This window comes from Stegostoma tigrinum, chromosome 19, assembly GCF_030684315.1.
Source record: "Stegostoma tigrinum isolate sSteTig4 chromosome 19, sSteTig4.hap1, whole genome shotgun sequence".
NCBI lineage: Eukaryota > Metazoa > Chordata > Chondrichthyes > Orectolobiformes > Stegostomatidae > Stegostoma > Stegostoma tigrinum.
In genome coordinates, this window is record NC_081372.1 from 23834627 (window position 1) to 23859417 (window position 24791).

At 40.7% G+C, this 24791-nt stretch overlaps 1 protein-coding gene across 7 annotated transcripts in view; it reads left to right on the top strand.

Moving 5' to 3' along the window:
• LOC125461272 (receptor-type tyrosine-protein phosphatase T) overlaps positions 1-24791 on the top strand; it is a 1279761-nt gene that overhangs the window by 229783 nt on the left and 1025187 nt on the right. For 5 of the 7 annotated variants that reach the window (XM_048549829.2, XM_048549830.2, XM_048549831.2 and 2 more), the window contains exon 2: positions 528-566. The exons of the other annotated variants lie outside the window; for them this stretch is intronic. In XM_048549829.2, the coding sequence (XP_048405786.1) occupies positions 528-566 (39 nt within the window). The remainder of the gene's footprint in view (positions 1-527; positions 567-24791) is intronic. 7 annotated transcript variants of the gene reach the window in all.

Genomic DNA, 24791 nt, shown 5'->3' on the forward strand with positions numbered 1-24791 from the left:
TTGTTCTCGCTCTCGGGGCTTCATGTCCACCTGTTGTTTACCTTTTCCCCTCCTGTACACCCTGCCTTCAACATCTATACCAACCTTTTCCCAGCTACAATCAGTTTGGATGAATGGTCACTGGATCCAAAGCATCACTTCTGCTTTCTCTCCACATCTGCTGCCTGAGCTTTTCCAGCTCTGTTGTTGTTCCTCTGATTACTGATTAGTAGGGCAGTGGAAATTGGTTTTCAAGATCTATTTTTTAGAAACTGTTATAAAGCAATTGACATGGAAGAGGAAATTTAGCTTGAATTTTAGCACAATGTACCGCCAGAGCAGTTGTCCCTCAGATATGCAGGCAGAAATTAAAATGTTCTAGAAAGACACAAATGCTTTGTTACTGGGTGAATTGAGTATGTTCTTGGTATTCTGGCCAACATTGCATTCCCAAATCAGACTTTGATATTTCATTGCATACTTCTCAATCATAGTTTTGCAGAAGAGTCGTATTGGGCTTGACATGTTAACTGTTGCTTTCTCCACAGATGCTGCCAGACTGGCTGAACTTCTCCAGCATTTTCAAGGTTTGTTTCAGATTTCCAGTATCTGTGATAATTTGCTTTAATTTCATTGTGTATGTTCCTGTCCTAATTGGCACCCATGTTTTGCAAAGTAATTACATTTTGGAAAATACAGAGTGGTTTGATTTAAGCTCACAGTACGTTCTTTCTCCAGTACAAATAGGTTCTCAGAGGCTGACAGCTTTCTGCCCTGAAGCTAAAAATCCTCCTCCTATGGTATCACATTTAAATAACCTTATTTAACTTCTCTAGGCGCATAGACTATCAGGTAATTGTGCACAAGGCATTGATGTAAATTATGGAATTCAGCGTCAAGTCTTCCATTTGATGTGAGCCATCAGAACTTCCTCACAAACAAATATAATGACTTCTCCTTCAGTCATCTAGGAATTTTTGGCATTCAGAGCTAAAAACTCAGTTATTATCTGCTCTTGTTCTACCAATTCATTTTGTTTGGGTTGCCAAGAAAAACTGAATGGAATGAATAGCTATTCTAATAAATTAGGCATTTGCATTAATCAATATGTTACTTGCACTGTGACATAGCTTTTGTGACTTCCACACTTGAAACATTTTTTGTTTGTTCAGCTACAGAATCAGCTTTTCGTATATCAGAAGTATTAATAAACCATTGAGGGTGAGAGGGGTTTGAGAGAGCAAATAGACTAGGCTTCATTGATAGGAGCACAGAGTACAAGAGCAAAGAGCTTAGAAGGTAATGTTGAACTATGGGATACCAGCTCAGTCTCATTTAGAGTCATGTCTGGATCTGGGGCCTCAATTTACGATGAATATGAAGATATTGGAGAGTGTGCAGCCAAAATATACTCAGGATTGGTTTCTGGAATGAGGAACTTCACTTACAGAGATAGATGGGAGAAGTAGATTTGTTTTCTATGGAGAAAAGGAGGCTGAGAGGAAATTTAATAGAGATTTTCAAAATCATTAAGGGTCTGGAAAGAGTAGATAGGGAGAAACTGTTCCTACTGATTAAAGCATCAAGAAAAGAGCATAGATACTGGTTCTTAAATAGAAAACAGAAGTGACTGAAGAACTTTATTCACTGTAGCTAAGATCTGAAATGAGTATGGTAAAGCACATTCAATTGAAGCATTCAAAAGGAAATTAACCGGTTATCTGAAAATGAAGATTGTGCAATTTTGGAAAGTGTGGGAGTGTGGTACAAAGTGAATTGCTCATTTAGAGAGCTAGTGTGATGATCGAAATGATCTCTTTCTGTATTTTAACAATCCATGATTCTGTGGTAATCACCATTGATTAAAAGTCTACTACTGAAAAAAATGCTTTTCCACATTTGTTTCACATTGGTTTTTTTGTATTTGATTAATGTAATATTTTAATCACAAATAGAATTTCAACTGGCAAGTAACTGCCTTATGTCCTAACTTAGGCAATGAGCTGTTCTTAACTGGCCTTTGGTCATCACTGTGGAACAAGCTTTCTCTACTTATTTCCCATCTTTAACTCATGGTTTTCCAGTTGCAAATTGATTTTGAAGTCTTTTTTTGTCCTTTTTCAGTTCCGTTTATGATTCCTTGTTATTTTGTTCCTCTTAACACTACTGTTCCTGGATATTTTGCTGAAATGTTTGCTATGCATTGCTAGCAAATTCACTGCCCAGGATTTAGTGCTGTTCGCACCAGTTCTTGGGACAGGTGTCTTTAGGAATAATCAACACCCTGCCCCTTTAGCATGAAAACTCAATGGTTCAAGTACTAATTAGATACTTGAATGACCAGTGAGTTTCTTGTTCGATTAGGAATGTCACCACTGAAATCCCATCTCTCCTGAGCTTGCCAATCAATCTGAAGCCAACAGCCAAAAAGAGTTTGAGTATTACTGGAAGCCCAAATAAAGCAGCAAAGAGTTTCAAAGGTGATTTTGGGAGCTAGGGGTCGCAGAGAAGAGTGGGTCAGAGAGGCTGTGGGGCTGGGGCATGGGAATAGCTTGTAGTGGGTACACCCTAAACCCATAGTTGCTGTTCCAGTTTAGAACAAAAGGAAGGCCCTCTTAAAACTTGGTGAGCACATCACCCAAAGATTTTTTGTCTACTTGAAAGGCAGATAAATTAGCTCAAGGCAAGTTGAGGCCTTAATGACCACTAAAGTATATTGACTACTGGCAAGTTGAGAGAGTGGCCCATTCATGCTTTTGCCGAGAACTCAGGTGGGGCAAGTATCTCTCAGGGGGCAGTCTTCCCCAATCACTTGTTCACCCTACACTGCCTTCACCACCCAAAGGAGGTGGGGGTTTGGAGGTACTACTCAATAAACCCCAGAGGGAGAGAATTATGTTCACTATATTTATATCAGCTCTTTTGAAAAAGTGTTCTAATTAGTCTCAATTCCCTGCTGTTTCTCCAAAGTCCTTTTTCTGAGCATACATCTGATTTTTCCTTTTGAAGCTTACTGTTGAATAGTAAAAGGAACTCTGTAATTCCTCATGCATTGTAGATGTTTCAGAATCAGGTGGATTTCTAGATTTGGAAAGCAGAGAACTGTCTGACAGGTGATATGGACTTAATGTTAGGCAGAATAATTGATTTTGTTTTGTAAATAAATAAAAAAATTGCTGTCAATCCTTAGTGGTATTCCTGTCACACCGCAGGCAACCTGGTGAGGGAATATTATGTCGATTGAATACATCGCTTGGAAAATGGAATTGTACACATACCTCTGTCAATGCATATCACTGACATTTTTAGAAAACTGAATACACACTCTTATTCAGGACATGTCAAACTGGCATTTCTTGTCATTTCCTCTTATACAATATAACCAAGCTTGCATTAACTAGGCAACTCTGGTAAAGCTGCTTTTTTTATTCATTGAAAGCCCGGATATTGATAGTTGAATGATTTATCTATTTTTGTGCTCTGACTGATACACAGCATCCTCACTTTAAATATTCCTTTTCTTGATTAAATTCTATTGAGTTTTGATCAGATTTACACCAGTGAATAAGTGTGCATTCCTGACTGGACAAATCTTTCTAATGATGGTAAAATGCTTATTTTAGTTAATACAATTCCAAAAAGTGTAAAACTGCCTTCACAATAAAATTAGCAGTCATTGTTCTAATGGTTTCTCTTGAGAAACTCTTCAGTTTTCCATTTTTAATGTAGTAACATGAATGTGATGATCACATTGCAAGCCAACATATGGATAATATATGAGGGGAGGCGACAGCCGAGTGGTATTATCTTTAGCTATTAATGCAGAAACCCATATAATGTTCTGGCAACCTGGATTCAAATCCCACATTTCAATAAAAATCTGGAATCAAGAGTCTAATGAGGACCATGAATCCATTGTTGAGTTGTGATTTTAAAAACCCACCTGGTTCATTAATATCCTTTTGGGATGGAAATTATTCATCCTTGTCTGGTTAACATGTGATTCCAGACCCACAGCAATATGGTTGATTCTTAATTGTCTTATAGGCAATTAGGGATGGGCAATAAATGTTCGCCTCACCAGCAACTCTATCATTCCATACATTTTTTTAAAATAAAGCAGTGTAATCTGGAGTTAAAGTTTTCCATTAGAAATAAAGGTAATGCTTCCATTACAATGTATCATGAGTTTTCTGCTGGATTATCACGTTTCATTTCATTTTAAATCCAAATTCTTCAAATACGTGTCCTTCATTTATCACTCAATATTTTCATTCCCATGGCAGCAATAATTCATCCACTGTTTTATTTGTAATTTATATGAAAACCTTCATTAGGCTTAACACAACCATAATTATGAGAAAATTATCAAGAATTCTTTGTGTCTAAAAGGATTCTCAATTCCACGTATTACCTTCAGTGAAGCCAATTCATTTCAATTAAAAACTCCCATACCTAGCAAATATGAATAGTTAATTTCCCGTTTCAAGGCCTTGCCTTACTTTTTGTTAATTATCTAGGTAGAGAAAGAATGAAGTTATTGTTCATGTTTTTGTTTTAATTCACTTGTGGGATGTGCATATCACTGGCTAGGCAAGCATTAATCGCCAGTCCACAGTTGAACTTGAGGAAGTGGTAGAGCTGAGATAATGGGAACTGCAGATGCTGGAGAATCTGAGATAACAAAGTGTGGAGCTGGATGAACACAGCAGGCCAAGCAGCATCTTAGGAGCACAAAGCTGTTTTGAACTGCTGCAGTCCATCAACTATAGGTAGGCCCACAATGCAGTTGTGAAGAGAATCTAGGATTTTTACCAAGTGACACTGAAAGAATGGCGATTCTAGTTCCACGTCAAAATGGTGACTGACATGGAATGGAACCTGGCAGGAGGTGGTGTTCCCATGCATCTGTTGTGCTCTTGTAAATCGTAGTAGTTGTGTGTCTGGATGTTTCTGTCTCAGGTTCTTTAAAGATGCACTGCAGAAATTCAGATGTTGCAAGCAGCTCCTATAGAGCATTGGTGGTGGACGGAATAGATGCTTGTGGATGTGGTGCCAATCAAACAGGCTACCTTGTTCAGGATGGCGTTAAGCTACTTGAGCGTTATTGGAGCTACTCTCATCCAGCCAAGTAGGGAGTATTCTCTCTCACTCTTGACTTATGCTTTTTAAAATAGTGGACAGGGTTTGGAGAGTCAGCGGGTTCAGATACTCGCTGCAGTATTCCTAGCCTCTGCTGATGACGCTATATTGATACCATGAGTCCAGTTCAGTTTCTGGTCTGTGATCAGTCCCAGGATTTTGATAGTAAGAGATTCAGTAATGCCATTAACTGTCAAGTGGCAAGGGTGGAGATCCAATGATCTTATCTTGTGAATGCTGAACATATTTTCATCACATCTTCTGTCTATGATATACAATGAGTAATTATACCAGACTGAGAAATATCTTTCAATTGTGTTAAGCATTTATTGGCTAATATTGAAAATGGTAATTTGATTTTAAGATTAATTAAGTGACTTGCAGTTTTTGCTTTGCTGTTATATGTGGTCATTTTGTTGTGTTCTGAATAATAACTACTTTTGCTGCTGACTGAATATTCAGGAGGGATATTCCAATTTCTAGATCAGTTAAAATTTTGTAATGAAGTGCAATTTCTTTTCTTCCAGAAGTAAACCGAGCATCAGTAAGTTAATGTTTTTTTCAAATGTCTTGTTTGCTATTATAATTACCCACCGATATGTGGGCTAGTGGGTTTTTGACAGCATTACTTTGTTAATGCACTTTTTATGCACCACTTGTATTATTTTGCACAATTCATTTTAATTGGGTGTAGAAAGATGCTGGCATCTTGGATTCTGCTAACAATTTTATTTTTTTCGACTGTCAACTGCTTGCCTTATGACTGGCATATAAATACAGTGTCATTTACTTTAGTATTCAGTGCATCATCTGGAAGTGTATCTCATCATCTCTCACCAGCTTCTAGTTAGACAGCGCAGTGATGTCAGGAAACTCTCTGGAGACTGTAACATAACTACTTCACCTGTGATAGAGTCCAGAGCTATTAGTACTGCATGTTTTAATAGTTTCCAAGTCTTGAGTTCATTGGGTTAGTGAGTTCATAATTCTGAATAATTCAATGTTTGGGAGAAATCACAAGTTAGATCATGAAGTGGTTAATGAACAGAAAGCACATTTTAGAATCCAAGGGTGGCTGAACTGTAGCCTGCCCCTGCTACAGATATGAGTCTTTGACAATTTGATGTGATGCCATTTGAGAGGTGGTTCCTTATCTAAAAAATTACATTAACAAATGTAAAGAAATAATTACACATTCTTTTAGACATGCATTTTGGATAATGGGAGTAAAAATTGGGAAATGTGAAATAAAATTAACTATCATGATCAGTCTTCACCCTGCTCAAACTAATACTTCAGCCTCTAGAGAGTTGTACAGCAAGTTGCTACAGATGAGTTGGAATCAAACACTGGCCAGCAAAACAGTAAGTGAAAAAGGGAGACCTTGAATGAGGAGATGGTTCAGGTATGGTAGATGTGCACCTATGAGGGCAAAAGGAAAATGTTTCAAAGCTTAAAATGCTGGCTAACTAAAACATGGAGACCCTAATTTTGAGGTTGGGTATTTGGTAATGATACTGACTGCTGACTGACGAAAATGATCCATTTTGAAAGACTATTGATTTCGAGTGGATTTCATCTTTTCACATAGAAACATGAGGAGGCCAATCAGCCCTTCAAACCTGCTACATCATTCATCACAATCATGGCTGATCATCTTACTCAATAGCTTGATCTTCCTTTCTCCTCATAACCTTTGATTACATTTGCCTCAAGTGCTATATCTAGCCTCCTCTTGAATACATTCAATATTTTGGCATCAACTACTTCCTGTGGTAATGAATTCCACAGGCTCACCACTCTTTGGGTAAAGAAATAGCTCCTCATCTTTGTCCTAAATGGTCTACCCTGAATCCTCACATTGTGACACACCCACGTTTGGGAATATCCTCTCTGCCTCTACCTTGTCCAGTCCTGTTAGAATTTTAAGCCTGTATGAGACAGCCCTCATTTGTCTGAACTCCACTGAAAACAATCCTAGCCTAGTCAGTCTCTCCTTATACGTCAGTCCTGCCATCCCCAGAATCAGCCTGGTAAACCTTCACTGATCTCCCTCGAGAACAAGAGCATCTTTCCTCAAAAGGAGACCAAAACTGCACACAATATTCGAGGTATGGCCTCACCTAGGCCCTATATAACTGCAACAACACATCCCTGCTCCTGTACTCAATCTCACAATGAAGACCAACATACCATTTGCCTTCTTTACCGCCTGCTGCACCTGCATGCTTACCTTCAGCAACTGATGCGCAAGGACACTAATGTTAGTTTCATTACGATGTAAGATAATGCTGATGTTGGAATTTTTCCAAAAAGTTGAAAAGTACTTATTTCCTTCAGTTTTCAATCCTTTTACTAGAAGCAATGTTATGATTTAATTTTATATATGAGATTAAGTTTAAAAATTATAATACTTTTTTTCATTATGTTGTGTTTTGCGTGTCATTTTTTAAAATCTGGATTAATTTTAACAGTCAAGCAACTTGACATTCCCAAATATAAATTTGATTTCTTTAGAGACAGAGTCTGTTCAGATATAATTATGAGTTAGAAAGTAATTAAAAACCTGTTACACCTTGTTGAAAGAGATGTAACTTTTTCAAGGATTTTGTTTTCAGTGAGACCAACACTAAAAAATGGAGTTCATGTCAAATCAAGGCAATTCTAAGATTCCCAGCTATGAGGACTTTAGCATACACATTGTGAAGAAGCAGGATTCATTGTTAAAGCTTCTAGATTCCCTTATTTAATTGCATATGTCCAAGAATCTGAAGTTCTAGCAGTTTCACAATGAGCCCATGAAAAGAGGTTTTGAATTATTATATGGATCATAATGCAGGAAAGAAGTAAACTGAACAAAGAACTTACAGAACCATTCTCAAAAAGGGAACAAGATAATGAGTGAGTTTGAGAATAGTGATGAAAATGACAGGGATCCAACATAAATGTTGAAAGGGTAGTGAGAAGTTAATTAAAGGCCAGCAAATGAACATCATGATGGAGGCAGAGGGTATGGCTGAGGTACTGAACGAGTACCCTGGCTGATCCTTTTCAATGGAGAAGGCAATTGCAATGTGGCAATAAAGGTGAAAAAAATAGCAGTTTTAGATTGGACAAACATAGATAATGTGATTATACTTAAAAGGTGAATTGTATTAGAGTCACATGGTCCAGATGGAATGTATATAAGGTTACTGAAAGAAGTATAAATAAATATTGCAAATCTTGTCACCAACTTCCATTAATGTGGATAAAGAAATAGAAGATTGTGAAGATTTCAGTCTTAAAAAAAAGTTGGAACTTTTTTTGATTATTGGTTCATAGTGTGTAAATGTCTCTGGCTTGTCCACTATTTATTGCCCATCTCTAACTGCCTACCAAGCATTTGAGTCAACCACATTGCTATGTCTTTGGAGTCACATGGTCCAGACCAAGTAAAAATAGTAGATTTCCTTCTGAATAGTAATTAACCAGGTAGTTTTCCCAACAACCAGTAGTGAATACATGGTTGTCATTTGACCAGGTTTTAATTACATTTTTATTGAATTAAAATTTTACTACCTGTTGTTGTGGGATTTGAACCCTTGTCCCTGAAACATTTGACTGGGTTCCTGGATTGCAAATCTAGTTACCTCTTGGAGATCATAATCTGGGAGGGGAATACAAATGACACTTGCAAAAGTATAAGCTCCTAAATAATTCTACATACTGTTTCAACCTAACTGAGCAGGAGTTTGGTCTATTTCACTATTATTAAACTGTCATATATACTCCCCCTCCTTTCCCCTCATGCTATTTTTCTTGTACATCACTTCCATTTTCTGTCCTTCTCTTCATCCCTTTCTGACTGAAACCTCTTTGTCTACTTATCTTTGCTTTTACCTTGCTTCTTCATCTCAACCTGAAGCTTCTCTATCTGCTACACATTCAGCTTGCTTCTTTCCATTTTCCCATCTTGGCTTGGTTAACTCCATGACATCTAATGCCACTTGACTTTGTACTTTACTTGGCCAAACCTCCTTTTTATTTGAAATTGTATTTAAGATCAACCTGTCTGGATACATAAAAGTGATTTTTAGTTTAAAAACAACAATAAAAATAAATAAAATGGATTGCATGGTAGCTTGAGGGATAAGTTTCTCAATATTTTATTTTAGCGAAGAATATCAGAGTGCAAAATTGTCAATCAAGAATCAGGAAGACATGGCAAACTATGGTGCCATATTTTGAGTGTATTATGCAGGCTAAGTCAATTATAGAAGTGAAAATTACCAGTCACTTTAAATGAAGATACAGATTTCAACTAATCAAGAACAAACTGAAAATATTGAACACTCTTGGAGCAAGTCAGCATTAGCTTGGGAAGGAAGCAGAAATGTGCGGTTCAGGGAATGGGGAATTATGTGAAATTGGAGACATTTGCAGTGATCTCCAGAGCTGTTGAGACTAATGAGGCCTTAAATGATAGCTTAATACTCAGTAATGGGAGTGGAAAGATGAGGAGATGGCAAAAATATGCAAGTTTGCTTATTCCCAATACAATAATTTTGGGGTTAGACCTGAAAAAATTGTACTGCAAACTTTTAGAAAACAATTCCAGTGTGAGGGTGAATCACCTATAACCAAATTGTGCCAACTCTCTTTTTCACTTTTTGATTTTAAAAGAGCAAGGAGAGGGTCCAGATTGGTGAGAAAGACCGAAGACAGAAAAATGAGTCATATTTGGAGTAATTTGGTGGCTAAAACAACAAGTAAAAAGTTAAAAAATGAAAACAGTGGAGAAAATATCGCACAACTGAAACACGGTGAATTACTGATCTTAGTTCTTTCTCAACTCCATAGCCAAAATACAGTAATACACTGGCAAGCAAATAATCACACCCCAGCCTGCAGATTATGGGCGAATGCAAACACTATGAGAACTGAAATGCACACTTGGCAACTCATTCAGTACAAGTTCTCAAGTAATTGTCCACATCTTTGATTCCCAGCTGAATAGCAGTCAACAGATTCAATGAGGTAGAAAGCCTTCGCTTAAATTTATAAATGAAAGCAACCCAAGAGACAAAGAGTAAAACACTCATGCCAGAATAATCTAATTCTTATTTCCTAGATGGCTTGTGTTTTTGTGCAGGAAAATGAAATGACTGAAATGTGGACAGTGATATTAACATCTGCTGTCACCAAACACATTAATAGTCAAATAATGTGTGAAATCATGTGTGAATCTCTTAAGTACTACGTATTGTGCATTCTGTTCTAATTTGATTTGCATGCAGATTGGTGTCAATAAAATCAACCAACATCTGCAGCATTTTAAATGCAGTAAAATGGAACTGCAAAATTCCAGCATCCATAATATTTTGCTTTTAATTTAAATAATAACGCTGTTGTCAAACTTTTTTCTTGTTTCTTTCACTACTTCTCATACTGAGAACAAGCCCCTTCACTGATTTCGACTTCAAACAATTTCCGTCATGTTGATTGTGACACTTTTGTTGAAACTTTATTGCTGAAGACAAATAATGATTTTTTTTGCCCTCTCTGGCATTCCCTTTATCTATGTTGCCTGAAAAAGATCATGCTGCCACAGAGGAACTTTTGTGCCAGCTGCTGGTACCCGATGGGCAAACATTCATAGCTTTCTTTAGATAGACAATTGCATGCAGAGCTCCAAACCCATGTGAGGCCATGGCAGCAGACTTCGTGGCATGAATGTGATTAGTGCAGAACTGACTAACTTCAATGTTTGGAGTTGAGTTCTTTAGAAACAGCCAGTCATTGTAGTATGGTTTTTCAGTGGTACTAGATGAAGCAAGGATATTAATAGTGAGTCTCGACTGATTGGTTGAACCCGCCGTGTTACCACTAACAAATCTGCTGCCTTGGCATATTCTGCTTGGCGATGACAATGGGCAACTGTCTTCACAGCTTCCAGGTCAACAAAGAACATTATGCAGAGCTGTGCCATCTGCTGCCAGAATACCTGCAGCTGAAATGAACTTGGCACTAGTACAGTAAAAATCTGCTGTACTCGCAAAACTACCTCTGTCCTCATTCTATGGTGTAATGTTATTGTGTTGGAGACGGGGAGACTGTTTGTGGCTGGCAAATGAGAACACTCTGTCTGAAACTGACTCTGTCAAATTATGCACACAGCACCCTCTCTTCTTCTGGTGCAGCTTCATCTTTCTCTGTCTGCCATGGTGTTACAATCTTCCCAATTCTTTTTATCTCAAGTCATGAAAGTCTTACTGAGACTGACTTCCATGTAACATTGACTGAAGGAATATATTTCCTTTAATATTCTGTCTTGGAATGGGAGTGTCATCAACAAGTCCAGCACGTATTGTCTATCTCTGTAAGCCCTTCAGAATGGGATGATGAACTATGTTAAGGTGCTGACATAGGGCAGGTACCCCATATAGTATAATGCCTACCGCCATCTCCCTGTGTCCCCACATGCCCCACAATTGTAAGCAACTTTTTTTTTGAGGCACTGTTGCAGCCAGGTTTTAAAATAGAAAAGAACACAACTGGATTAATCTCCTGATGTCAACCTAGGCACTGGAAACAACAGCAGCATAATTAACTCTAGTTGACTCTGCAAAGTCCTCCTTAAGACCACTTGGGTGCTAGTGTCAAAACTGGGAGAGCTATCTTAGGTTAGTCATGCAACTGCCTGACCAGAGTATCCCAGACACCAACATCACTGGCCTTGGATATGTCCTGTGCCTCTGTCACTGTAGAGGTCACAGCGCAGTGATGTAGTTGGGAGGGAATTTAATGGTATCAGATGAAACACTGGAAAGGAAACATTCTGATTTATCATGCACCACCCCTTACCCTTCCCTTGGTTGATGAACCACTGCTCCTCCGTGCCGGGGGTAGGGGGGGGTGTGTCAAGGGTGCAGGATGTACTTGAATGTAGACTTTAGTGTTTTCACTGAGAATTGTTCAGTAGCACCGCTATCAACTAGCTGTTTGAAAGCTAAAGGGCGTAACTGCTAGACTGAGACTATAGCAGGTGAAGGAGATAAGAGGAAAATTCCTTTTTTACCTCTGCACATAACATAGACATCTGTCCATGACCAGATTAGTGACAGTGGACATTGTACCATCCAAATGAGGCCCAAAATTGACTTTGAGGATATGCTCCACTGTGTTCCATCTTACTGTTGCAATGTGAAATAATACATTGTGAACAGATCTGGCAATTTGATTGAATATCAGCAAGATATCAAGAAAATCAACAGAGCATGCAATCTCATGACCTGACACATTCTCTGTTCTACCATTACCATCAAGTCAGGGGATGAACCTTCGTTCAATGAAATTGGCAGGAGGGTATGCTAAAAGTAGCATCAGGCAACCTTAAAGCAAGACTTCAAGCTGGTGAAGTGACAACGTAATGTTACTTGTATATCAAACAGCACAGGAGCAAGCAATTTAGTTCCAAGCTTTACAGTCTTGCCACATCAAGTTGTGAAAAGTGGTGGAAAATAAAACAACTCAATGGTCCTCAGCCAGAAATGCAAGTGAATGATTCACCTCGTCCTTCTCCAGAGGTTCATTGCGTCATGGACACCAGTTTACATCCAATTTGATTCACTCCATATGTCAAGAAACAGCTGAATGCTGCAAAGGCTATGGGCCCTACATTCTAGAAATAGTGCTGATGACTTGTGCTCCAGAACTTGTGTACACACATGTAGGACAAATCCAACTGACCAGTTACAATCCCATTAGTCTACTCTTAATCATCGTTTAACTGATGGAAGAGGTCATCAGCAATGCTATCAAGCAGGTGCTCAGCAATAACCTGCTCATTGAAGCCTAATTTGTGTTCTGCCAATCAGCTCCAGATCTCATTACAGCCCTGATTCAAATCTGAGTAGAAGAACTAAACACCACAGTGAGATGTGTGACTGCTGTTGATACTAAGTCTGCATTTGAGTGACTGTGGTATCGAAGAGCCCACTCCCAATTAGAATTAATAAGAATTGGGGAAAACTGTCTGCATGTTGGAGTCATACCAATCATAAAAGATGCTGGTTGTGGTTGTTTGTCAGTCATTGCATATATATCATCTCTGCAGGAATTCCTCAGGGTAGTGTCCTAGGCCCAAGCATCTTCAGCTGTTGTTTCAATGACCTTCTCTTCATTATGAGATCAGAAGTGGGAATATTAGCTGATTTGTATTCAACATTGTGCATTTACAACCCCTCAATACTAAAGCAGCACAAGACCTTGTCAGTATCCAGACTTGAGCTAACTATTGGCAAGTAACATTTATGCCACAAGTGGCAGGCAGTGAAGATCTCAAATGAAGACAGAATCTGAATGGCACAATTTGATATTCTATGCTGAATACCTCCACTATCCATATTCTGAGGGTTACTGTTGACTAGAAACTGAACTGAACTGTCTACATAAATCGAGTGGCTGCAAGTGTGGGTCAGAAGCTAGGAATGCTGCTGTGAATGACTTGGATTCCCAACTTCCCTAAAACTTGAGCTTGTTCATAATGCACAAGTCAGGAGTCTGATTGGAATATTCCTCACTTGCTTCGCTGGATGCAGCCCCAACAACACTCAGTAAGCTTGATTGCACTACATCTACACCCATCCACTTCCTTCTCCTCCACCACCACTTAGGAGCAGCAGTGTATACTATCTACAAGATGCACTGCAGAAATTCAAAGAACCTTTGACAGCACCTTCTAAAGCCATGACCATCACCATCTAGATGGACAAGGGCATCAGATACTTGGGAACACCACCTCTGTGCATACTTCCATGTACTCATCAACTTGCTTTGGAAATATATTGCTTTTCCTTCAGTAATGTTGGGTTATGTTTCTTGTACATCCTGCCTAACAGCACGAGGTGTACTTGCACCAAATAGACTGCAGCATTTCACGACAGCAACAGCCTGGAAAGTCAACAAGTGATTACAATAGAGACAGTAGAAACTGCCAATGCTGGAGAATCTGAGATATCACGGTGTGAAGCTGGCTGAACACAACAGGCTAAGCAGCATCGGAGGAGCAAGAAAATTTGACATTTAGGGTCTCAACCCAAATTCTCTGATGCTGCTTGGCCTGCTGCGTTCATCCAGCTTCACACCATGTTGAGGGATTACAATAAATGCTGACCAAGTTAGAGATCCCTAGATTATCTGAATGAATCAAAGAATGATAGTGCTGTGAGTGGATTCAGCTTGATAGAGGCACATTGTGTTCTCTTGGAGACCTTACCCACATGTTGACTTCTGATAAATTCCAAAATATTCAATTTAGCAGTAGCCTAATTTCTCTAAGTTACAGTTGTTTTCAATCCAAATCATTTGGTTTGTTGTCATACAAGAGCAGCATTTATATGATTTCATAGACAAGTCTCTTTATCAAATCAGTCCAGCTGAAGAATAAGGTTTTAATTTTCTATGATCTCTTTTAGTTTCCCACAGGATCTGAATTAATCATTTAATATATATTCAACAAAATGTTCTGATACCTGCAGCGACTTGTTAAAATGCCATCACTGATAGACTCATTTTTTGAAGTAATTCGGAAGAAACCTTTCATTTCTTGCAATGATATAAAATTCCTTGCAGTAAGAACACTGCCAGGGTTCCCCAGGATGGAATATTTGCTAGAATGGTCTCATTCCTCAGTTATTCAATACAATGGTCTTATCATTGCAAGTGCTTGTTCTGATTCACTGGGACACTTTAGTTCTTGTTGTTGAAAGTCCTTCTAACATGCAATGATAGATTTGCTCCTTCTATAACTTGGCTCCAAGAGTTATTTCTCTTCATGGTTCACCATGATAGTTGCAAAATTTCTCACAGGAATTTGCTGTTATTTCTATAATCCCTTGGAGATTTCTGTTCATTTTAATCATCTGCATTAATACTCGATTGTTAATATGCTTTTCATAAGACCTGGCTCATTTGTAGCATTTTCGCCAGATGTTCTCTGATTAGTAAAAATTTGTAATGGTGCATATGTTTTTACTGTTGATTTGTTGGAAGATCTACTTTTTGCAGCGATTTGATGCAATGATCTGTCTTCTCAAAGGGATCAGCTGCAATGCTGCAACTTTTTTTTCTCTGCAGTGCTCCGATTTTTGTCACAGATTATCCATGATTCTTCAATTGATGTCCACCTTGGCCCTGTTGCTGCTCAAAAAGGATGAATTGCAGTACTCTCATTCATCCTCTTGTTTCCTCCAATGTTTTGGTTTTGTTGCAGATAATTTCAGTAACTATTTTGCTTTCAGGATTTCAGGAATCTTCAACAAATAACAATTCCTCTATGCTTCAGCACCATCTCGCATATCAAATGAAGTTTTGCATAGCTTGTTTATTTTGTGATATTTTTGAAGACAGGGAAATGTAAGTGCAATCTTGATGAAAATAGAAAATCAATGGGGAAGTTTCATTTAACTGATTGAAACATTTATGGATTTAAAATATATTTTAAGAAGGATGTGCTGACCTAAAATGAATGCTATGGTCAAACAGTAAGCCCAGTCAACTCATATGGAATGTACAAAACTGACTCTATTGCCACTTCTAATCACAAAGCATTGAAACGTAATGTGAATCAAGAAATCAACATCTCTAGGTTTACACACACTTGCATGATAATTTCACACATTTAGGTGTTAGTTCAATTTTTTTAAAATGGAGTTGGGTCTTGAAATACACAAAGGACCTATTTCCATTGCCTGATTTGCTGTTACCAGTCCATATTGCTTGCTTTATACAGAGATACTGGAAACATTGTCTTTTTTTTCGCCCCTTCTCCCACCACCCCCCCCCCCCCCCCCCCCCCCGCCATCCTCAAGGCATTTCACCCCCAAATGTCTCTTAAGCTCGGAAACTAGCTAATGAAAAGTAACTTAAAATAGTGGCAATGATTCACTAAGAACTCCAAGAGATATGCAGCTTTACCATTATGAAGGAAACAAGACAACTGTTCAAATTTCATTCTTGTAACTCAAGACCTTTTTTTAAAAAATTGCAACTGGCATTACCTTCTAATCTGTACTAGATAATCCGTCTTCCCATTTTTGTAAATTTCTAATGTGGACAGGAGTGTCTGTGTGTGTGTGTGTGTGTGTGTGTGTGTGTGTGTGTGTGTGTGTGTCACACTTTTTTTTATATAGTAGGTAATAAAACTCTACTCTTGCTTGCCAAAGCCTTGGAATTGGCTTTCCTTTGCTCTTTGCTTAACTAATTTTAATTGAAGTGTGCTGCAAAAGAGGGCAGTTCTGACCTCTTGCCTGGTCTTAAATGTTATTCCCATCTTATTTATGGGTATCTATGTGCATTTCCTGAGAAAATACAAATATCAACATATCAAAAGTTGAGAGGCAAATTCTGGTAGTTTTGGATCTATGTTTCTATGTAGAATAGAGGTCTAAATGGACAATCTTGAAAGTAAGTATGATATAAGTAGGAAGTCCATAATAGGCACAAATATCATATTGCTGGGCTATTTGTTGAGGTTGAGATGCGCATTGGGTTAAAGTTATTACATTTGTCAATGCTGTTTTTGTCTCCAGATCTCACCCAATAGGATGGAGACATCTGTTTAGTAAACAGTTTTAGTTTGACCAACTGGATATCTGATAAGCGGATATATTAGGAGAGCATTATGAGCAGCCTGCTGACAGAGCACCTCCTGGCAAACAGCAACAAACCAAATGGATGAAAATAAGTTGTTTTTTTCCCTTCTCACATTTGGGAGTCTGAATATCTAGCTATGGTGTTGAAAAATCATGAAGACAGAAATGGTGAACGGATAGAGTATGATGTAAAGAATCCATAAGTAGACAGTTTCATAATAGTGAGGTGGAATCAAAATACTTGATCCTTAGTTCCTGAAGAACTACTTTTTTTCTTTAAAAATCAGCAACCCTAGTAGCGTTGTGAAACCTTTTGTTTGTTTAAAAAGTGCATTTTTTTAAGGAAAATGTATCTGTGTTTTCTTTGCCAGCCTTCTGTCCCTCCTGAATTATTTACTTTGTATCTTAGTCAAGATGTGTAAACATTTTACCCTGTTGTAAGTGTTTAGCAGGGCAAGCTGTGCCACATTTAGCAGTAGGCTGAAAAGGTGCAGGACACTCTAACCTCTTTTGTCTCTCCTTGTCAGAAAACTGAGCTGTATATTTGGCAATGCACTTGATATTAATTTTAGTGGTGTTTGTTAATGGCAGGACTTCACAACAAAACACATTTCTTCTTCAACTGAAATAGATGATATATTAATTCAGGGTTTTCTGCAGTTCTGCAGATTTGTATTATTTTTATATTGCTTTACTATGCTCTGTACTGGAACTATAATGTTTCATTTCATTGGTGAGTGCATTTGAAATGAAGTATTTCACAAGTGAAAGACATTTCTACATTTAATAATCATACAGAATTTTCAACATTGCAAATACCTGACAATGCAGAATCTTTATTGGTATTGATTTCAACAAGACTTTAATTAAGATGGGTATCTTTTGGTGCGGGGAAGAAGTTATAAATTCTGATCTGATTGTCTACTTGCTAACGAAGCAGTTGTCAAGTGTACAGTTTTCCTTCATGCTGTTTAGTTATGTGGTTGAATGAAATGTATATTTTGTAGCTTGGAATGTGATTTCAGTTTTTTTTTAATTGTACAGACTAAATTTAATGCAGCTTAATTACTGAACTTCAGAATCAATTTAAATTTAATTCTGATTCTGAAAGATCTGTTTGTATTAACTGTACAATAAAATTGCTGTCAATAAATAGGACCTCCTTTAGGAAAAGTATGTTTTTGTTTTTGATAGGGCGTTCATTTCAATACTTCAGAACTTAAAACAGCTTTCAGATGAGGTAATTACTGAAATAGGCATTTCTCAAAGCTATTTCCTACACCATTATGATGAATCGATTCAGTTTTTCCTTTGAGACAATGAAATGAAAACTTAAGACTTGTATTGTTTATTGGACAGTATTCTTGGCTAAGTTTTCCCAGCTCCTGAACCACATAGGTGATGGCAAGAGAATATGATGTAGTGAAAAATGAGAAATAAGGGGGTGGGTGGGGTGGAAAAATATTCACTTTGACAGCCAGGGTTTGAACAGTAAAGTGAGAATGTCCCTCGTGAACCATGAGGGCTATTTACATGTATTACCAACTCATTACCTATTCTTGCCTCATTTTATATGCAGTTTGCCATTCTCCCACATGAGGGAAATATGGTAAAATCTCCCATCACCAAAGTCCGAGCAGGCGCGTGGTTTATCACTTGCTTCTCCAGGCCATTTTGTCCAGCATTCCCCAACATCTCTGGACTAACTCTCTGGTTTGCAACTGCCTGCACCCCTCCCCCACCCTGACCATGAAAGTTGGCATTGGACATTGTACCAATCTTGCACACCACCATGACACATCTCCAACTCACTTAGTCTACAGTTATCCACTTCAGCGCTGCACTGTGGAGCACATTGACTCCTTGCTTTATAATACTGCTAATAGAGCACTTTGCGTGTAGCAACAATCACCATATCATGGATTGAAGCTGAGTACATCTCTTAGCAACCATGCATTCTGTACCTACTTAGATGCTCACAGCATTCCTGCCTTGCCACATCATCCAGAAGGCTTTGCTGCACATCTGTCTCCCTTGCCTATTAGCTCATAGGGAAATCAAGACATCTTGTCATACTTGTCAGCAGTGACCTGTCAAGGGAGACGTCCAAGGGAGAGGATATGTTGCTTCAAGATAACATACTCTGTCCACATCACACTGATAGCAATTGCCAGCAGTTATGTGGCAAAAGTAACAATTATACATCAGCCAAATGGCCGAGTCTAAAAAGCTAAGGGGAGGTGTCCTCAGTCAAGTCTAGAAACTGTTGTCAGTCAGAGGGTGCTGACAGAAGTAAGCCAAGGGCCTTTTCTGATATCAGTGCAGGGACACGATACTGGCACTCAGGCAGTCAGTCCAGGATATAGACCCCATAATTCCTGCAAATCTAAAGCACCCAGACAGGGGATTAGCAATTTAAATTAATCGGGAGCTGCATAAAGATGAGTCTGGAATTTAGTCATTCAAGTTCTTCCACGTCAGTCAGAGATTACACCAAAGTCGATAAACTGGAGGCTGAAAGAACTCTGCAAGCCAGACAGCATCTGGAGGAAAGGAGCAGTGAACATTTCAGGTATTACCCTTCTCAGGACTGGATGTGGGGGTAGGGGGAGCTGCACCGAATGGTGGGGGTGGGGTGGAGGTAGAATGGCAGTGATAGGTGGACATTGGTAGTAGGTATGACCGGATTGGTCGATGGGGGGGTGGATGAATCTGGTTGCTGGCTGGAAGGGAGGTCAGTAGATGGAATGGAAGGGAGTTGGTGGGGCTGGAAGGGAAGCTGGGGGATGGGTGGGAAGATTAGTTGAAATTGGAGAACTCAGTGTTGAATTCTCAGGGCTGTAGGGGGTCCAGGCAGAAGTTAAGGTGTTATTCTTCAGATTTACGTTGCGAGCTGCAGTGCGGCTGAGGACAGACATGTCGGAGGGGGAGTGGGGTGGGGAGTTGAAATGGGTAGTGCCTGGGAGGTTAGGTTGGCCATCACAGACCAGGTAGAAATGCTCGATAAAACAGTCACATAGTCTACGTTTGGCCTCACTGACAGAGAGAAGACTACATTGGGAGCCATAGATGCAGGAGACTAGATTGAAGGAGATCCAGGTGAAGCTGTGTCTCACTTGGAAGGACTGTTTAGCGCCTTGAATGGAGGTGAGGGAGGTGGTGTGTGGGCAGGTGTTGCATCTTTTTCAGTTACAAGGGAAGGTACTGGGGGGTGTGGAGGGTCACACAAACTAAAGAGTAGCAAGGGGAATGACCCTTGCGGAAGGCAGAGATGATTGTGGAGTGGGAGCTGTTCCGGGTGGTGGGGTCTAATTGGAGTTGGTGGAAGTGTTTGAAGATGACACGTTGGATGAGGAGGCTGGTGGAGGTCAAAGTGAGGACAAGGGGACCCTATCTTTATTATGTTTGGTTGCGGGGGCTGGGGAAATAGTGGTTAAGAGCTGTGGAACAGGGAACGGATGATGTGTGGTGGAGGGCTGTCTGGCTGACAGAGGGAGCAAAGGGTGTTGTTTGAAAATTATACCATGGTCAATTCTGAACAACGATAAGACAATATAGTTATGCTGGGGGAAAGATAGCACTCTTGTAAACTGGGTCCAACATGGGGAGGTTTGTGTGAAAATTCAGAGAACTGTTTCACAGACTTAGTTAAGCAAGATCTGATATTGTCTGTAATGTGCGATTCTTTTTGTGTGACTTTGTCTGAGACACCACCGTCACCATCCCTGTGCCCTGTCCAACTTGCAGGACCGTGGTATACAGTCAGGAAGGAGGTGCACTGGGAGTTCTCAATATTGACTCTAGACCACATGAAGTCTCAAAACTTCAGCTTAAATACAGGCAAGGAAACCTCCTGCTGATAGCCACACACCATCCTGCCTTGGCTAATAAATCAGTGCTTCTTCACATTGAAATACCCCAGAGTACAGTTTGCACCCTTGTCACCCTCAGTGCTTCCTCCATGTGTTGTTCAATGTCCACCACTATGGGATTCAGGAACAGTGATACTAATCAAGCTGGCTGGGTCCTGAAGGATGTAGCTGCTAGATTGGATCTATGGCAAGTGATGAGTGACCTAATTGGCAGGGACACATTTACTTCAACTCACCCTTAACAATCTGATGGCTGCAATTTCATCTGTCCATGACAGCATGGGTCCTTGTGGAGAAGAAGTCCTGCCTTCACATTGAAAATACCTTCCATTAATTAGTGTAGCACTATCGCCATGCTAAATGGGACAGACTTCACTCAAATGTAGTAATTCAACAGATCATCCATGAGGTGCTGTGGGCCATCATCAGCAGAATTGTACTGCACAAATCGGCAACCTCATGGCCCAGCATATCCCCAATTCAATGCTACCACTAAGTCGGGGAGCAACCCTGGTTCACTGGAGAGTGCAGGGGGGCATGTCAGGATCAGCACTGGGCATACCTAAAATTGAGACGTCAACTTGTTGAAGCTATTGAACCAGACTACTTGTGTGCCAAATGGCATAAGTAGCAAGTGATCCCACTTGAGAATGGATCAGATCTAAGGTATGCAGGCCAGCCATATCCATCTGCAAATGGTAGTGGACAATTAAACAACTCTCTTGAGAAGCAGGCTGCACAAATATCCAAGATAATAAAGTGTGAAGCTGGATGAACACAGCAGGCCCAGCAGCATCTCAGGAGCACAAAAGCTGACGTTTTGGGCCTAGACCCTTCATCAATATCCATATCTTCAATGATGGAAGAGCTCAGCACAGCAGTGTAAAAACTGAGGCTGAAACATTCGTAGAAGAGCCAAGTAAATGTTCCATCTCGGCCTCGTTCAGTGGTCCCCAGCATAACAGATACCAGTCTTTAGCCAAGATAATAAAATGTGAGGCTGGATGAACACAGCAGGCCAAGCGGCATCTCAGGAGCACAAAAGCTGACGTTTCGGGGCCTGGACCCTTCATCTGATGAAGGGTCCAGGCCCGAAACGTCAGCTTTTGTGCTCCTGAGATGCCGCTCGGCCTGCTGTGTTCATCCAGCCTCACATTTTATTATCTTGGAATTCTGCAGCATCTGCAGTTCCCATTATCTCTCCCAGTCTTTAGCCAATTCGGTTCACTGAACGTGGTGTTAAGAAATGGTTGGAGGCACTGGATACTGTAAAGGTTATGGGCCCTGACAACACTGCAGCAACAGTATTGAAGACTTAAGTTTCAGAACTTGCACCTCCCGTAGTGAAGCTGTTCTAGTACAGTTACAACATTGGAATCTATCAGACAATGTGGAAACTGTCTAGGTATGTCCTACACATAAAAAGCAGGACAAATAAAAGCTGGCCAATTACTGCCCCATCAGTCTACTGTTGATCATCAGAGCTTCTATTTGCTATGAAATGTCACCCATGCCTTTGGAAGCTTTTCTTTTAAGTTTCCCTCCCAGTAAGTGCATTGTGAAGAGTTAGTTGTGGTTGGTGGTGACTGACCTGGAGCAGAACTAGACAAATATGGTGCTATGGGTGGCAATTCAAGCAGGTCCAATTAGTGGCAAGTATTCCCATGGCTATTGAGCAAAGTAAAGTGAGAGTGGTGCAATAAATGTGTGGTGCACAGATAGTGAGATAAGCAGCTGAGAATTGGATGCAATAACTTGATAGCTCAAAGAGAGAAACCCTCCTTGAAACTCCCCTAAAATGGCACTGATTTATTTTTGTCAAATTATTTGTTTTTATTTCTCTGAAAACAAAATTTGCTGCAGTTGAGGTCTAGAGTCAATGCTGTTGCAGTACTTCCAGAAATCTACACTAGCATTTCTTTTAAACACATTGGACCAATCACGTCTTTCTAGATTATTAAAGTGTGCATGCCGACATAGCTCATGCCTGTGTTTCTGCTTTGTAATAAAACTTTAAAGTGGAGTCAACTTTGAAATCAGTATTTCCATTCTTTTTGAATTAAATTATGAACAAAACTTTACTATATTCACTATCATCACCTTCACGAGCAATTAAGGACCGCCAATAAATGCTGGCCCAGTTAGCATACAGTGATTACAAAGAAACAAAGAAACCTACAGCACAGGAACAGGCCCTTCGGCCCTCCAAGCCTGTGCCGATCAAGATCCTCTGTCTAACCTGTCATCTATTTTCTAACGGCCTGTGTCCATTTGCTCCCTGCCCATCCGTGTACCTGTCCAAATATATCTTAAAAGACGCTAATGTGTCTGCGTCTACCACCTCCGCTGGCAACGCGTTCCAGGCGCCCACCACCCTCTGTGTAAAGAACTTTCCACGCATATCTCCCTTAAACTTTCCTCCTCTCACTTTGAACTCATGACCCCTCGAAATTGAGTCCCCCACTCTGGGAAAAACTTTTTGCTATCCACCCTGTCTACACCCCTCATGATTTTGTAGACCTCAATCAGGTCCCCCCTCAATCTCCGTCTTTCTAATGAAAATAATCCTAGTCTATTCAACCTCACTTCATAGCTAGCACCCTCCATACCAGGCAACATCCTGGTGAACATCCTCTGCACCCTCACCAAAGCATCCACATCCTTTTGGTAATGTGGCGACCAGAACTGTACACAGTACTCCAAATGTGGTCATACCAAAGTCCTGTACAACTGCAACATGACCTGCCAACTCTTGTACTCAATACCCTGCCCAATGAAGGAAAGCATGCCGTATGCCTTCTTGACCACCGTATTGACCTGCGTTGTCACCTTCAGGGAACAATGGACCTGAACACCCAGATAATAAAATGTGAGGCTGGATGAACACAGCAGGCCAAGCAGCATCTCAGGAGCACAAAAGCTGACGTTTCGGGCCTAGACCCTTCATCAGAGAGGGGGATGGGGGGAGGGAACTGGAATAAATAGGGAGAGAGGGGGAGGCGGACCGAAGATGGAGAGTAAAGAAGATAGGTGGAGAGGGTGTAGGTGGGGAGGTAGGGAGGGGATAGGTCAGTCCAGGGAAGACGGACAGGTCAAGGAGGTGGGATGAGGTTAGTAGGTAGCTGGGGGTGCGGCTTGGGGTGGGAGGAAGGGATGGGTGAGAGGAAGAACCGGTTCGGGAGGCAGAGACAGGTTGGACTGGTTTTGGGATGCAGTGGGTGGGGGGGAAGAGCTGGGCTGGTTGTGTGGTGCAGTGGGGGGAGGGGATGAACTGGGCTGGTTGAGGGATGCAGTGGGGGAAGGGGAGATTTTGAAACTGGTGAAGTCCACATTGATACCATATGGCTGCAGGGTTCCCAGGCGGAATATGAGTTGCTGTTCCTGCAACCTTCGGGTGGCATCATTGTGGCAGTGCAGGAGGCCCATGATGGACATGTCATCAAGAGAATGGGAGGGGGAGTGGAAATGGTTTGCGACTGGGAGGTGCAGTTGTTTGTTGCGAACTGAGAGGAGGTGTTCTGCAAAGCGGTCCCCAAGCCTCCGCTTGGTTTCCCCAATGTAGAGAAAGCCGCACCGGGTACAGTGGATGCAGTATACCACATTGGCAGATGTGCAGGTGAACCTCTGCTTAATGTGGTATACTGCATCCACTGTACCCGGTGCGGCTTTCTCTACATTGGGGAAACCAAGCGGAGGCTTGGGGACCGCTTTGCAGAACACCTCCGCTCAGTTCGCAACAAACAACTGCACCTCCCAGTCGCAAATCATTTCCACTCCCCCTCCCATTCTCTTGATGACATGTCCATCATGGGCCTCCTGCACTGCCACAATGATGCCACCCGAAGGTTGCAGGAACAGCAACTCATATTCCGCCTGGGAACCCTGCAGCCATATGGTATCAATGTGGACTTCACCAGTTTCAAAATCTCCCCTTCCCCCACTGCATCCGTCAACCAGCCCAGTTCATCCCCTCCCCCCACTGCACCACACAACCAGCCCAGCTCTTCCCCCCCACCCACTGCATCCCAAAACCAGTCCAACCTGTCTCTGCCTCCCGAACCGGTTCTTCCTCTCACCCATCCCTTCCTCCCACCCCAAGCTGCACCCCCAGCTACCTACTAACCTCATCCCACCTCCTTGACCTGTCCGTCTTCCCTGGACT